The sequence below is a fragment of the Saccostrea cucullata genome, unplaced genomic scaffold (genome assembly GCF_032062105.1).
Source record: "Saccostrea cucullata isolate Sc308-1 unplaced genomic scaffold, CSIRO_AGI_Scuc_v1 ctg4150, whole genome shotgun sequence".
In the NCBI taxonomy this organism is placed as follows: domain Eukaryota; kingdom Metazoa; phylum Mollusca; class Bivalvia; order Ostreida; family Ostreidae; genus Saccostrea; species Saccostrea cuccullata.
Genome location: NW_026921648.1, coordinates 45191 through 60544, shown reverse-complemented (window position 1 = coordinate 60544; position 15354 = coordinate 45191). Strand labels below are relative to the sequence as shown.

General features: G+C 33.4%; 1 protein-coding gene across 1 annotated transcript; it reads right to left on the bottom strand.

Moving 5' to 3' along the window:
• Window positions 1–11463: 11463 nt before the first annotated feature.
• LOC134260491 (uncharacterized) lies at window positions 11464–14540 on the bottom strand. Its single transcript, XM_062743044.1, has 4 exons — window positions 14421–14540; window positions 13291–13360; window positions 12521–12669; window positions 11464–11900 (listed from the first exon to the last, which is right to left on the bottom strand). Exons 1-4 carry the CDS (start codon window positions 14473–14475, stop codon window positions 11692–11694), a joined length of 483 nt encoding a protein of 160 aa, XP_062599028.1. The 5' UTR covers window positions 14476–14540; the 3' UTR covers window positions 11464–11691.
• Window positions 14541–15354: the final 814 nt, after the last annotated feature.

Genomic DNA, 15354 nt, shown 5'->3' with positions numbered 1-15354 from the left:
AGGATCGGCTGATTTATAGCTGAGCATCGTCCAATATCCGTTGAATCTGATGTCATCGGAGGGTTGCGTAGTGTTCAACAGATAACTGCTGATCATCGGCTGATGTTCGAGGAAACATCGGCCCGTAGTCGACCGATATACGATCGATGTTCACTAATTTATGAGCGATGTAATATACATCAGCCGATTATTGCCTAGGTCACATTTCCCGGCCGGTAGCCGTAGACCGGTGGTAATCGGTGGTAATCCGTGGTGTTAACGATGCTCCAACATCGGTCCACATCGGCCTAGTAGTCTTTAAAGTATCAGTCACATTCTCCAGCGATGGGTATACGATCTGCAACCAATGCGTTTCAAGATAAAAGTGGCATGGTTGCCGGCCGGAATTACAATGGCATAGTGACGCATCGCTAATCATAAAACGATGTTCCAGGATAATCGTCCGATGTATATTACATCGCTCATACATTGGTGAACATCGTTCGTACATCGGTCGACTACGGGCCAATGTTTGGTTGAACATCGACCGATGATCGGCCGTTATCTGTTGAACACCACTCAACCCCCGATGATCTCAGATTCAACAGATGCTCGGCCACACATCGGCCGATCCTTGAAAGATGTTTTAATGATGGGTTGCCGATGAGGAGCGACGTGAGGCATCGTTGGAGACATTGCTGAATTTTAACTACGAATTATTTCCTACCGATGACCCCACCGATTCGCAAAATGGCCTCAGTCACCGTCCGATCACTAGTGGTGCCCGGCCGGCACTTAGATTGAGTAGTTTCTACTCTATTTAATAATACATTTGCTATCTTCTTGTTAATGTTATATCAGTCAAGAAATGATTTTGTTGCTAATATTTTATATAAAGAATGTATGGCATAGTGTTCTCTATTCTAAAAATTTACACTTTAATAAATAGAATGTTGGATTACTTTACTTAGTGTTCGAATAATTCCTGAAGAAAATGTAAGTATCAGTCACATTATCCAGCGAAAGGGTATACGATGAGAAACCGATGCGTTTTTGATACCTATAGTAATCGTACGGTGACTGAGGCCATTAGGCGAATCAGTGGGGTCATCCGCTTCATTCGCTTCTCGTCTACAACCCATCATTAACACATTTTTAAGGATTGGCCGATGTATGGCCGAGCATCGTCAAATAACCGTTGAATCTTAGGTTATCGGGGTGTTGAATTGTAGGCAACAGACATTGGCCGATCTACGGTCGATGTTCCACCAAACTTTGTCCAGTAGTCAACTGACATACGAACGATTTTAATCAATGTATGAGCGATGTGATATTCATCGGCCAATTACCCTAGAACATCGTTTTATGATAAGTTATAAGCATCACTGGGTCTTTGTAAGTCCGGCCGACAACCACGCTACTTTATTTCAAAAAACGCATAAATCGACCATCGTATACCTCATCGCTGGATAATGTGACTTATACTTTAAGGACTACTAGGTTGATGTGGACCGGTGTAGGGGCATCGCTCACATCACATATTTTACCACCGACCACCACCGGTTTACGACCACCGGCCGCGAAATGTGACTTAGGCATTAGAGATAATGTGCTCTGAGCGGCGAACAAGAATCGAAGTGGCTTCCCAGTGAAAAAAATAATCTCCCTACCATTAAAGTATCAATCACATTTTCCAGTGATGGGATAGACTATGAGAAACCGATGAGTTTTATTTTTATAAAAATGTCTTGGTTGCCGGCCGGACACCTATAGTTATCGGACGGTGACTGAGGCCGTTTTGCGATTTGGTGGAGGTCATCGGTAGAAAATAAGCTGTAGTTATAAATCAGTAATGTCTCCATCGATGCCCCGCATCGCTCCTCATCGGCATCCCTTCATTAACATATCTTTCAAGGATTGGCTGATGTAAGGCTGAGCATCGTCAAGAGTCCGTTGAATCTGAGGTCTGGAGTGGAGTCGAGTGGTGGGCGACAAATATCAGCCGATTTTTGGTCGAAGTTCGACCAAACATCGGCCCATTGTCAACCGACATACGAACGATGTTCACCAATGTATGAGCGATATAAAATACATCGGCTGATAACCTTTGAGCATCGTTTTATCCCTCACTGGGCCTTTGTTAGTCTGGCCGGCAACCACGCATTGGTTGCCTATCGTATACCCCATCGCTGGTTAATGTGACTGATACTTTAAAGACTACAAGGCCGATGTGGACCGATGTAGGGGCATCGCTCACACCACGGATTACCACCGATTACCACCAGTGTGCGGCCACCGGCCGGGAAATGTGACCAAGGCATAAGCGACCGTGAACTGTGCCCAAGCTATGAATAATGCTGTAAGTCATATCGGAGAGCAGATCTAAAAAAAATATTGTGATAGCTTTTCTTCACACATTTTGAGATTATTTCACAACAAAAATACACAAGAGAGAAATCAAAACATGAAATTTTTGCACACCTAATTTAGGTTTATTTCCATTTAATTTTTCTAGGACGTTATAAAAAGCATGTTCTCGTATCAGTTTTGTTTGGAAATGGACCATTCTTTTTACGAATGCTTGCAAACAGCATTTTGTGCTTAGCCGCTGATGCAATATTGTTCTCCGTCTGTATCCGGGTTTTTTTTATGCCTTTGTGAGAGGTCGTAGAAAACGGGGAATTACTCTTTACATCCTCTTCACGTAGTCAGAGTAACCAATAAAAGTAAATATTCCTGAAAGGACTTATTAGTGCCCCTTTTAATATTTTTACAGCATTACGTTTACTTTGAAATGACATGTCGCGGGTTCGAATCCCACTGCGGGGCGTGGAGACCGGTTTTTCGGATGGATATGGAGATAACAAACAGTATTCTCTCTCAAATTCCATAAAACATTACAAAATAGGAGCAGAACAAACACGGACCTCCGAAACATCAGAGGTGGGATCAGGTGCCATAGAGGAGTGAGCATCCCCTGCTGACCAGTCACACCCGCCGTGTGCTCATTGTCATGATCAGGAAATAACGTAAAATCCGTCGTCAATTGAATGTATAAATGTGTGATCTGAGGTCTTGTCTCGCAATAGGTTAGAGCACGAAAAGGATCCTTTACTGTTGAATGACCAATAATGCCTTATATCTAATAGGTCTTATTGTTAACCCTCCACTTGCAAATGGTGTCATCTTTATAAAAATAATAGATTTTTGAAAGAGATTTTCAACAACAAATAAACATCATATCATTTACATTCTTACCAAGGAAAAATTTAATATTCTTTTTTTTCAAATGTGTGTCGCATAAACTATATATTAAAAAGAATGGACTTGTCGTTTGAAGCAGGGAAGAATTTAAGGTGAATGAATTTAAATAGGGCGATGATGTATATAAAAAAAGCTTTTAAACAAATTTGTGCTGGTACATGCCGGTTAATAGCTGGTTAATGCAGATACAATACGATTGTACAAAATTTCTGGGAAACATTTGTTGTGAGTTAAAATAACTTTAAACCTCCTTTTCATGTAACAAAATTAAGACAGTATTGTTGTAAGATGTGTATTGTTTCATTATGTATATAATTAGTAACATTAAGTTTCTTGAACATTCCAGAGTGGTCAACATGTTAGGTCATTTTATCTAGAACATTCCTAAATTTTGTGTTTGTCCAGATTGTTCCAGTAATATCATATTTTAACAATTTCTAGAATATTATAGATTTAAAATACTGTATAAATACCCTGTCAATTCGATGCATATACAATAATTGTGAATACTTTGTCGTATAAGCACTATTGAGATATAACAGGGATATATATTTTCACTGGGACATTGTGTGCAGCAACGGACACTCTGATGTATGTATTTTTAGATTCTTGCTAAGTTTGTACTTTATTATTCATATACTTATTATATATTACTGTAAAAAAATTATTGTTAAGTTTTAATTGTGTCATTGATCTTTGCTGGAATTTAGGGTTATTCTGACCCATAACAGTATTGAGGTCGGCAAGGCACATATAAGTTAGGTTTACCCTTTTTGTCATTCACATCTCAACCCTTAGGAGCATGAACTTGTATGGTAAAAGAGACAACAGAGAATGAGACAGCTTTCCCAGCCCTAAAAACTAGCGGAACTAGAGGGAGAGCTAGTCAACACAGGAATAACCTTCAAAAGATATGTTTTTCTTTAATTGTGTGAACTCTTTGAGGAGCAGTGGCCCTTTTCACAAAAACTCTTACGACTAATACAAAATTTCCTCTACTCTGTAAGTTTTTGATTGAAACAGATATTTATTTTACCAACATATTTTTTGCAAAGTTGTGTTATGCAACAGAAAAGTAAGTGTTTTTGTGATCTACTACAAAGTAAATACTTGTTAGAGAATTGGAAAATATTTGTCTTTGTCACAAGTTTTTTTTTTGTGAAAAAGGCCACAGATGCCTTGCTGAAAATTCTATTGAGTAGAGAATAGATTTAGTATTGATTATTACAAAATTTGAATTCTAGGATTTCGAAATGTAACTGCATTTGGTGATTCAGTAGTTCAGTAAAGTTATGTAGAATGAAAAGAGTTTTGATACTTTTTATTCTCTAAACTTATCAATTATATTAAAAGAATTGTTTGATATGAAAGCAGTGTAAAACAAAAACATGCCTGGGAAGAAAGTTTATTGATAAACGTTTAATGAAACAAACATAAAAGCTTTTCAACAGTACCGGTAAATAATGTAACATGTACTTTAAGTTACTTTATAGGCGTACGGTATCTCCAAGTTATGCTAGTGCCAATTACAATAAAATTTCGAAGAAAAAAAGCTTTTTAGAATTTAAAAGATATTCATTTGACTTTTCTTTTAAAGAGTTTGGTAAGATCTAGTTTGAATCAGGTTTCGTATTCTCTGACTGAATATTTTCAGGTAAATTTTCCGAAGCATGGCAACTTGCACACGGAAGTTCCCCGGGTGTGTTAGTTTGTCCCTGTGGATTTCCATATGGTGTCAGTGGAATCATGCTATAAGGGTTCTGTGTACCATGTACGCCAGCCATCGCAATAAATCGGCTCTGTTGATTTCCATATTGGTTCTGCAGATTTCCAGATTGGTAAGAAACAGGGATGCTAACTGTTTTGAAAAAATGATAACTGGGTTGAGAATGAAAACCTGAAAATAAATGTTCGGTCACATGGAAGATGGAAATGACTGTTTTCTCTGTGTTCTCCAATTCAAAATATTTTTGACTCAATCAGTAACATCCAAACTGTTCAAACTTAAATTAATAATCCCAAATCTTCAAAAACATGTTTTATTACGATTTTTTTCTTTAAAAACACCTCTTTAAAACAAACTATTTCAGAGAATTTTTATCACACGCTTAAGGAATCTAAGGGAGGAGGTTGAGGAAGGCGGACACTTTCAGAAGGGCAAGCGGGGCATTAGCTATGGAGTTATGGTATAAAATGTTTGATAAAAAGTTTGATATGAATGTCAAAATATAAAATATTACCAAACACATTTTAATTCATAAATTTTTCATTTCACAATCCGGAAACAGAGATCAAATTACTTTGCATATTTGGCATACAATTTAAAAATTAAGATACACAGGTACGAAAAGCCACGAATCTCATAAATTCGGTAGAGATAACAAATCTGAAATAAATCGATTCAGTAAAATTTTACTAATGCACGTAATCAGGTATGTCATCAAAATGTTATACTTACTTAATCCCTGTTGATTTGTCTTTTTGGTACAGCACCACCATACAATGAGGCTTACAACAATACCGATCACGATCAATGATCCGTAGGTGGCTCCAAGTGCAGGTAGATATGGGCTAAACATGACACAATCAAATACATAATTAAAAAATAAAATGAATTTTTGGTTAGCTCAGGTATTAATATTTTATATAGTCTTACTTGTAGCAATATTGGTGAGTGTAAGATCCAGAGTAGTAGTAATAACATTTACCTTCAACGTTCCCTGAAAATGTAAAACATAAAGTAACAAAATTAAACTAATTTTGCATATATTTAGATAACAAACACCTGTATACCATTAATCAATATCAATATTCATTGTGTTTTTTTATTTGATTAGACATATATCATTTAAATTCGAGATAAGAAACAACAAAGACTAACACATTCTTTTTGTATTTAGAATGTTTTGCTAACAGACACTAATGACAACTAACAACTAGTCGTCATCACAAAGAAATCATAGAAGTTTTCCTTTATTTAACAGTACATTATCATAGGGTTTATGTTTCCCAGTCAATTCGGTACTTAAACGCTTCTACCTTCGATTAATGTCAAGCTACTAATAAATAGATTGATGCTACAAAGATAACAGGAATCTCATTTGTTTGATTGATAGTATGCTGTTTTTCACTGATAAAGAGACGTGGCTGTATGAAAGCTTATAAACCATATTTTTATTCCGCACTCAGTGATTAGTGAGGATTTTAATTGTGCCAATGCCTACTTGACTTGGAACCTTCGATTTTTGGGTCTCATTTGAAAGACGTGTGATTACAACCTCAAAGGTAAGGAGCTTGGCAAAGGAAAAGAGGAGTCACCAGTGTTTACGTTTTAAGGAGGGACCTATATCCGAAAAGTCTTTGTGCGAAATTTTCAAAACGTTGACACTTTTTTCCTGACCACTTGCTCTTAATTTTTAGGTATTAAAAACAATATCTTTATTTGCTTATTTTTACACAGGAGCACGTGCAAAAACAGTGTGAAATGCTAAAAATAGATAATTTTCAGACATTATTTTTCTACTCAAAATCCGCGCTAAAAAGAACCAAAAATGTCGAATCACATTGGAAATCAACAGGTATTTATTCTATATGACTTTTGTTTTTAAAATGAATTCAAATTCATTGTTATTCATCTGGCATGAAAAATTATAAAGAGGCACAATGTAAGTATCACCCCGTTTTTCTTGTCGTATTTTTTATAATTCCGACATGCATAACAGGTAATATCTTAAAAAGTCTTTGTGTGAAAATGATATAATTAATATTTTTTGAAAGAAATGATTCATCTCCTTATTTTAACAAAGAAAAAAGTATACCTTTATGATCAAATAAACGAGAAATATGACTTGTTCTTTTATTTTCGTACTCTTGTGTCTTAAATATTGACCTTTCTTCATTAAAAAAGGTAAGTATGCGCTGACAAACATCTGAATATAAACTATTTTGCGAAAAATGAGTATTTTGTTTTCATTAGAAACAATTTAAACAGATCAATTCTTTTCTTCTTCATTCCAATCACTGTATCTCCCCATTTCCCATTTCCCCGTCAACAACCAACACCTATTAGAACCTAGGAATGACTTTATACAATAAAATCTACATGCACTACAAATCGATAAGCAAATATAGGTACAAGTACATTTCTTAATTTTTTTCTTAGTTTAATCCAGAAAAATTCAATTAATAGAAACCATAAAATTAAACATATTTCCCTGATTTAAGCCGCTTTCTTCGCTGAATTTTATCTTAAATCTTTTTGCAAATCAGCATATCGTCGTACTATTTATTCACAACTGAAATTGTTATGAATTATCAACCAAATAAAGAGGATTTTACTAATTACAAACTCAATAAATCAAATAAAACTGTTATTAATGATGAAGAAATTTTCTTTTTGTACATCGTGTACCTTATTAAATAATAACAATGTTACATGTTTGCCTATATCACAGTTGCAAAAGTCAACAGGTAAAAAACAAACGTCGCTATTGTGACGTCACATAACGCTGCTTTGACGTAGAACGACTTAGGTCCCCCCTAAAGTTTGACAAAGTGATCGCATTACCATAAGGCTACCTTCACCAGTTTTAATCTCGTTTGAAGATAACATTTTGAAAATTTTGTGTTCAGTACATTGGCTTTGTTTAGAAAAGGAACTTCCTTGTTATTTTTATTTTTATCGACGCCTCAGATACAAATAGTAAGGACAATTTTCTTTCACTATGATTATTCTACAGATATATTTCCTTTTACCTGATCATTAGAAGGGGCACACAGGGTGTGTGAGTTCTTGACAGGTGACAACATCCATTACTCCTGATACCTTTTTATTTTTACCTTTGATTCAGATTTGCTAATTCAAGGTAAGTGCAAAACATACCATCCACAGACAATCTTTCCCTGAAGTTTGAGTAAGATTAAGCCAAGGGGGAAAATATGCCTCACACAAAAAGTGGGTTGACAGACAGACAGACTGTTCACTAAAAGAGTCCACATTAATAATGAACACATTTTTCCTCAGTTTCTCGTACGTCAACATCAATGAGTCTCTAGAGTGGCGCAGTTGTTTGAGCGTTTCCTCTAGAGTCGCAGAATAAGGAGTTAATCCTTTCATCGTGGATTAAAATTCCATTGTTGGACCTGTCATTCGGATGAGACTATTGAACCAAAGCCTGGTGTCGCAGCAGGATCCGGCATGAAAAAGATTTCTCACTGCTCAATGGCCTTAAGTGCCGATTATCGGTATAAATATGCAGACTTCCACCAACTATTGGTGACTTTGAGTATGAGTAAAAAATTTCAAAATAGGATATTGGACAACACAACAAACAGACAAAAAAGAATCAATATGAATCGCTCATAGAACAATTGCAACAAGATTCTTTTTTGCTTAGGCTGCTTGTAAGGTCTTTCACAAGCAGTTTAAACTTTTTTTTCATTTTTGATTTTAAAGCAATATGAGCTACATTTTTTAGAATTTTATTTTTCTAGTAAAATGTGTTATTATGATTAATTTGTATGTAATCTAAACCCTTATAATCAATAAAACCAAAATAAAGTTTAAAAATGTGTCAGAAGAAATATTTCTGTACATCCGAATATACAATATTATATAAGAAATCATTATTGTACAGGACGACAATAATTCAAGTTTGCTTTAATCAAAGCTTATAAAAAATTCTTCCATAACAATATGAACAACAGAAGTTTATAAAGTTCTATTTTCCTGTCATTGAAATAGTTAATTACAAATTTGAAATATTTTTTCCCATGTCAAACATGCAGCTAATATTGCTTTTTGATTTAGTACAAAAGCAATTACAGTAAGAGAATACTAACGTAATTTCTTTCCAAAGTATTAGTTTACGTGGAAATTACCCTATACTTCACCTTATAATACTCCTATGTTTAATTTTAATTCTACTTTAAAAGTCTTGATTGGTTGATAATAGTTCCTAGGTATATGAATTGTAAAGATTAGCTGTAATATTAATTTAATTTCGAATTGCTATCTAATATAATGCTCCATGCATTTATATAAAGAAAAGAAAGCTCTGTGCTGGAAGTTAAAAATCCATTGATGAAATAATAAAAGTTAAGAACACTAATGGAGACATAAAATAACCGATTCCGTGAAGACCATAGCATATACTTACTATACAGAGTCAACAAAGATAAAATACTCCATTTGCAATTTATGTAATTCATCATTTGGTTTCGCACTTTTTAAAACTTAATTTCTTTTTAATATGTCGGAGATATCTACGCTTAACTTCTCGTGTCTCTGTCAAAATTATAGACACTTTTTAAATATTTTCCTCATAACACGTCAGTTAAGATCATATTTTTTAAATAGTTATGTGTGTTTAAAAGAAATCAAATTTAAGAATACTGGGGGTTTTATTTTTAGTCTGAAGACGTGAATCAATAAAATGGTTTCTTTTATTATGTAAAATTAAGTTATTTTACGCAGTTTACTCAATAAAGAGAAGAAAAATAGTTTTGCAACAAAAATGTTCGCGGAAGATTTTAACATACTGGATAATAAGTCATTGAACAAGGAAAAATCTAAATTGTATAACATATTATTCTTTTATGCTGTCATTTAAACACTTACATGCACTTTTTTTCAATTTATATCAAATATATTTCAAAACGCCTACATTGTTTCATCCCAATGAAAACGTTTCAAGTTAAGATAAAAGTGATTGATTTTACTCAGATCGTTTTCTTTCCTTACTTTCTTAAGTGAAGGATTTTTCGCCTTCATATACACGTCTGTAGATTAAAGAAAGAGTAGAACCATTATTATGAATGCTGAAAATTCATTTCCTGTGGAAAAGCAACGCCATCCATTGTTCATCTTATACCTTATAAAAATGTAATGCAGACTTTCATTTTCTTTTTACTTTTTTGGAAAAAAAATAATCTAAGGAAGAAACTTTTTAATTAAATGAACAAATAACAAGAAGAAATATGGAATATGGTATAAAGGTACAGTTAACAAATATAAGGAAATAATACTATCTATTATCCTTATCATTTCCTTATCATTTAAATAATCATCCAATCCAGTAACATTTGTGTCTATACCCTGGACAGTTACATCTCGTGACACCTCTTAAGAATCTCTTTTTTTTAAATTGTTTTTCTCTGATAAGAATATAAATTAACCTCATTTCAAAACTTAGTTCTAATCCATCCAAGAATCAAATGCTCTTTACTTACTGGAATATAAAAGGTGAGGAAAACGAGCAGTGGTCAAACTAAAAAAATCCATAAAATCTGTGAAGAGAACATAAAACAAGGACCTCTCGAAAATTCCAGAGGTGGGATCAGGTGCCTGGGAGGAGTAAGCCTCCCCTGTTGTCCGATCTCACCTGCCGGGAGCCCTATGTGGTCGCCCTATATTTGGTATGCTTACTCCACTAATCAGGTTCCTTCAAATGACACCAAGGTCAATGACCTAGTGACCCTAACTGTGATCTGTATGCTAAAAATAGCTTTTTTGAACCCTCACTATAACTTTTGAACCATGAGAGATTGAGATTTTATATTTGGTAAGCATACTCCACTAATCAAGCTCTTTCAAATGACACAAAGGTCAATGACCTTATGACCTTGACTGTGACCTTAATGCTAAAAAAAACTTTTTCCGAACTTTGTTGCCGCCGGGTGCATAGTGTTTCACAAACACATCTTGTTAACAATTTTTTCGAGAAAGGTTTAAGCTCAAGAGAGGTTAAGCTAAGGATGTTCCATATTTTCTCGTTTAAACCAAATTATCACCATTGTAGTAATATCTCCACCGTTACTCAATATGTTATTAAATTTTAAATCTTGAAAAAAATGACAATGAAAATTTTAGTCAAAAGCAAAATGAGTTTTGGGAAGCCGAATTTGAAATATAAAAATGGAAAATATACGCACAAAAACAAGTCCGGGGGTAAGACTTTTGTACGGTAAACGTTATATTATGTTATGAATTATGTTACTCACGCTATATTTCTGGAAACCTCATTGATATACTACAGTTTTATAAAGAAACATTTTGTTTAAACCAATAGTGAGTATTTCATAGACTGAAGGTCTGTCTATATACTATAAATGAAATTTTTTGATGAATGCCTATGATAACAACCAACCATTAATTGTGCTTATGAAATTAATGACATAGTACACAAAAACATGACGTTATTTTTCTTTCGCATCAGAAACCTCCTTGACAATACGCTTTGTAAAATGGGAAAATATATAATTGATCTAAAAGAATGAATTTTCGCGACGGAGCAAATATTCTTCATAAATTCATAACATAATTTAGGGTTCGCTGCGAATAATATTTATTAGTAAAAGAAAGTCGTAAAACGTGAATATTTGTCGCACGCGAAGAAAAGTTGTTTTACAGTATTTCAATATTTTCAATGCATTAATGGAAGTGTATTCTTAATTGTTTTCTTGCTGAACAGTTCCTGTTGGATTTGCACCAGCATTCAAAGTTGCTATTTGGAAATTCACAGGTGTTGCGTCTTGCCCTTGTATACGTCCATAATTGGTCGGTGTCATCATGATGTTGGGATTTTGAGTAATTCCTGTACCAGTCAATGTAGAATGCTGAACCTGCTGGTGTCCAGAAAGATAAGCATTGGGGTTATCTGTTATAAAATAAAAGAATAAAACTTGAAAAAAAAAATCCAAATTAAAAAAAAATAATGATACGGCTAAAATGCTCGTTGTTTCGTTCTTTGCAAACACCATCAAGAATACTGTAAGTCGTTTTAATTCCACGGTGTTAGAATTTCACGATATCTCAAAAAGTACCAATTGCGATGTTTTAATTTCACGCTGCAAGAAATTAATTCAAAATTTCGCATAAGCATTTAAACGCTTTAAAACCAAAAAATAAAATTTACGATGGGTTTAATTTCGCTGAAAATTAATAAATCGCGAACATGAGAAATTAAAACCATCGTGAATATAACTGCATTAACAGTAACAATTGCATACTTGATCTTATACATCTGTGAGGTACTTATTCTTAAAGTAGGGTCAGCATTGATGTAATCAATGTCGTTTACAAGACCCCATTTCTTTCATTTTTATTTCATTTGTTTAAATTAATTTTCTTTCTAAATACAGGTATTAGAATATAATCCGTATTAGAGTATAATTTCAGTATCTTTGACTTTCATCTTTCCTGGCTGGAGGTGGCTTTTTCATACAAAAACAATCAAACTTATTTTTCTTTCAAGAATATCATAGAATAAACGTTTACCAACTCCTGGGAGTGTTTGAATGATGACTGCTCCGTGACTCCATTCCCTGTTTTTCCTCTGCATGCAACATATGCAGACGATAAGACTAACAAAGATGCCGAGCCCGAGCAAACCCCCATAGGAACCACCTAGTATAGCTAGGGCTATACTAAATACAATGGAAAACATTGTTTTATCATATAGAATCATATCATATCTGTTAGTTTTTTAATTAACAAAAACACGATAGCGTAGTAATGAGAACTACATCCTCTCTTTCATCATATAGAATCATATCATATCTATTAGTTTTTTAATTAACAAAAAAACGAAAGAGTAGCAATGAGAACTACATCCTCTCTTTCATTTCCAGTTTCCGCTGAAATTAAACGTGATTTATGTTCCTTAGTTCTCCTGACATACGACTGAGCTAATTTGTTTTTATTTTATTTTTTTTTGTTGTTGTTGTTTAAAGCAGGCAAAAACAAAAAAATAGCATGTAAAAGTAAAATATGTCATTTATTAAAGTAAATGTCGAAAATATACCTTAATGACATTGTAACATGATTTACATAGGGAAAAGGGGGTCAACCAGACAGAATAAGATTTCAAACCATATAATCTTTCACAAGGTACAATATGCATACAAAAAAACTACATACAAATGTATTTCATTAAAAAGTTATTAATTTTTGTAATTTCTAACTTTTTGCCATTTGTGCTTTAGATTTTGCTTTTTCTGACTTTTTTTAAAGGCAATCATTCATTTGTAAAATTGAGAATCTCTTACGTGTTATCGGAGCAATCTTGGATCTCGTTAGGACCGTCGTAATAAATATAACAGGAACCTTCAGTCGTTTCTGGAAAGCAAAATACACCTGTTATTTTTATTTACCCCATGTTTACCCCTTTATCCCATGGATATGACTCATTGGATATTTTTCTATCTCACACTTACATGTATCTGCAGTTATGACGTCACAATGTTTTATGCGTAAGCTTAATGAAGTAAAATTAAGTGAAGTCCTACAAAACAGTGTAAAAGTTGTCTTTGTTGTTACATGTATTATCAAACATGGGATGAAAAAAAATCTCAAATGATTTGTAGCCTAGTAAGATATGATTTTTTCGCAAAGGCTCGGGGATATAAAACACACAACTCGCGATCGTTGGATAATAATCTAATCAAGGGAGATCCTATATTTATCTCATACGTGTTGGATACTGTTACTGAGATAAACATATTCTTTAAGTGCTTCATCATTAACACTTCCGGTTTTGATACACACCTTTACTTCTAGATTTAAACTTATCAAATTTTTTATTTGTTCCTTGTAAACGGTACAAAGATAGAGAGAGTAGATTTCACAATTTCTCTGTCCTTATCCTAACAACTTTCAGTCAAAAGTGCGTTTGAAATAAAACTCCACAGAGTTTCTGCAGAATGTAGATAGCAACTTTAACGATGACCCCTTAAGATAAAGCTGATCGATTTCCTTATGTGTGATTTATAAGTATCAGTGATATTGTAAATCTTAAAAACAAAAATAGATTTATACATAATATTACATACCCTAAATAAGTTTTAATTGCTTTGAGGCTCTCCAGTACCATTTGACAATGTATGGAATTTTTTTTTAACAAAAATATGTTTAGATTGGAGCTTGCCTAATTTTCTACAGATTTAATGGTTTGAGAGTAGCATTCACGTATTTTTTAAACTACTTCAATATTTACGTTTCCTTTTCCAAAAAATATTGTGTGTAAGGCTTTTTTTAATATGCTTTAAACTCCAAATGTGAAATTAAACCATTTATTCTCAAAGATAAAAATATAAATGAAAAGTCTAAGGGGCTATTGGTTATTATGATAATAAAACACTTTTAATAACAAATTGATTTTCTGACAAAATGTACTCACTATAAGTTGTAATCAGGAACAAAATACTTAGTTTCAAATTATTGTATTCCGCCATATTTGTTTTGTACGTTATGACACTACATCAAGTGTTGCTTAAATTCTGCTAAATCCATTATCATATATTTATACAGCATATAGTTATCATCATTTATTTAGTTATAAAGAAAATGTCTGAGGTGTTGTTATCTACCTTTTCCTGATAAAATCTATGCAGTACTGAAGTTATGATAATCTTGTCAGGAAAGAAAATACGTAAATGATTTGTGTTTAAAAATATTTTATTTGACCACATTATATGTTCATAATGTTTTATTCTGAATAGTTTTAGCAATGCTGTTTTACTTTAAGATATTTATGAGCTCTTATGAACTCTTGTCTTTTATAGTTTTAAATTATGTTATAATGTAAATATAAACATTAATTTTTTTTTAACTTGAATGGAAGGAAGAATGAGAAAAATAAAATTACACATGTACTTTTATTGTTTCTTACTGAATCAATATGTAAATGTTTCGTCGTTCTGATATCAAACATTTCCATTTTCGCGTTTCTTTCTCTGAACAAGTGGGCTGATAAATGATTTAAACCCCATGCATTGTAGTTCGAACAGATAAATGAAAAGGGTCAACATGAACATTACGTCTCTTAGTTAGCGAGAATACAGTAGAATCAAGGTCTTAATTTCACCATGAATTCAAATTCAAACCAGACCAAGTCTAATACCCAAGTAGTCCAGGGACTGATTTTCACAATTTTGTAACTGCTCTGGAAATTTTCGTAGAAAGCAAACCTATAAGTTCCTGGGACAGCTTTGGATATATTGTTTTGTTCACACAAGTGTCAACCAAGCCCCGGCCCGTCACCTGTATTTCGAATTCGTAGATTTAATTTCTTTTCTGTTTCGATGAAAAGTCGTTAGAGTAAAAGAACAAAG

Bases quoted from the DNA above. Each gene is read 5' to 3' on its own strand.
- LOC134260491 (XM_062743044.1), bottom strand. From the start codon at position 14,475: ATGGCGGAATACAATAATTTGAAACTAAGTATTTTGTTCCTGATTACA. The intron at 13,361-14,420 runs GTGAGTACATTT...TTTGCTTTCCAG, and splicing joins GTTCCTGATTACAACTTATA to AAACGACTGAAGGTTCCTGT. The intron at 11,901-12,520 runs GTAAACGTTTAT...ATTTTATAACAG, and splicing joins TCAAACACTCCCAGGAGTTG to ATAACCCCAATGCTTATCTT.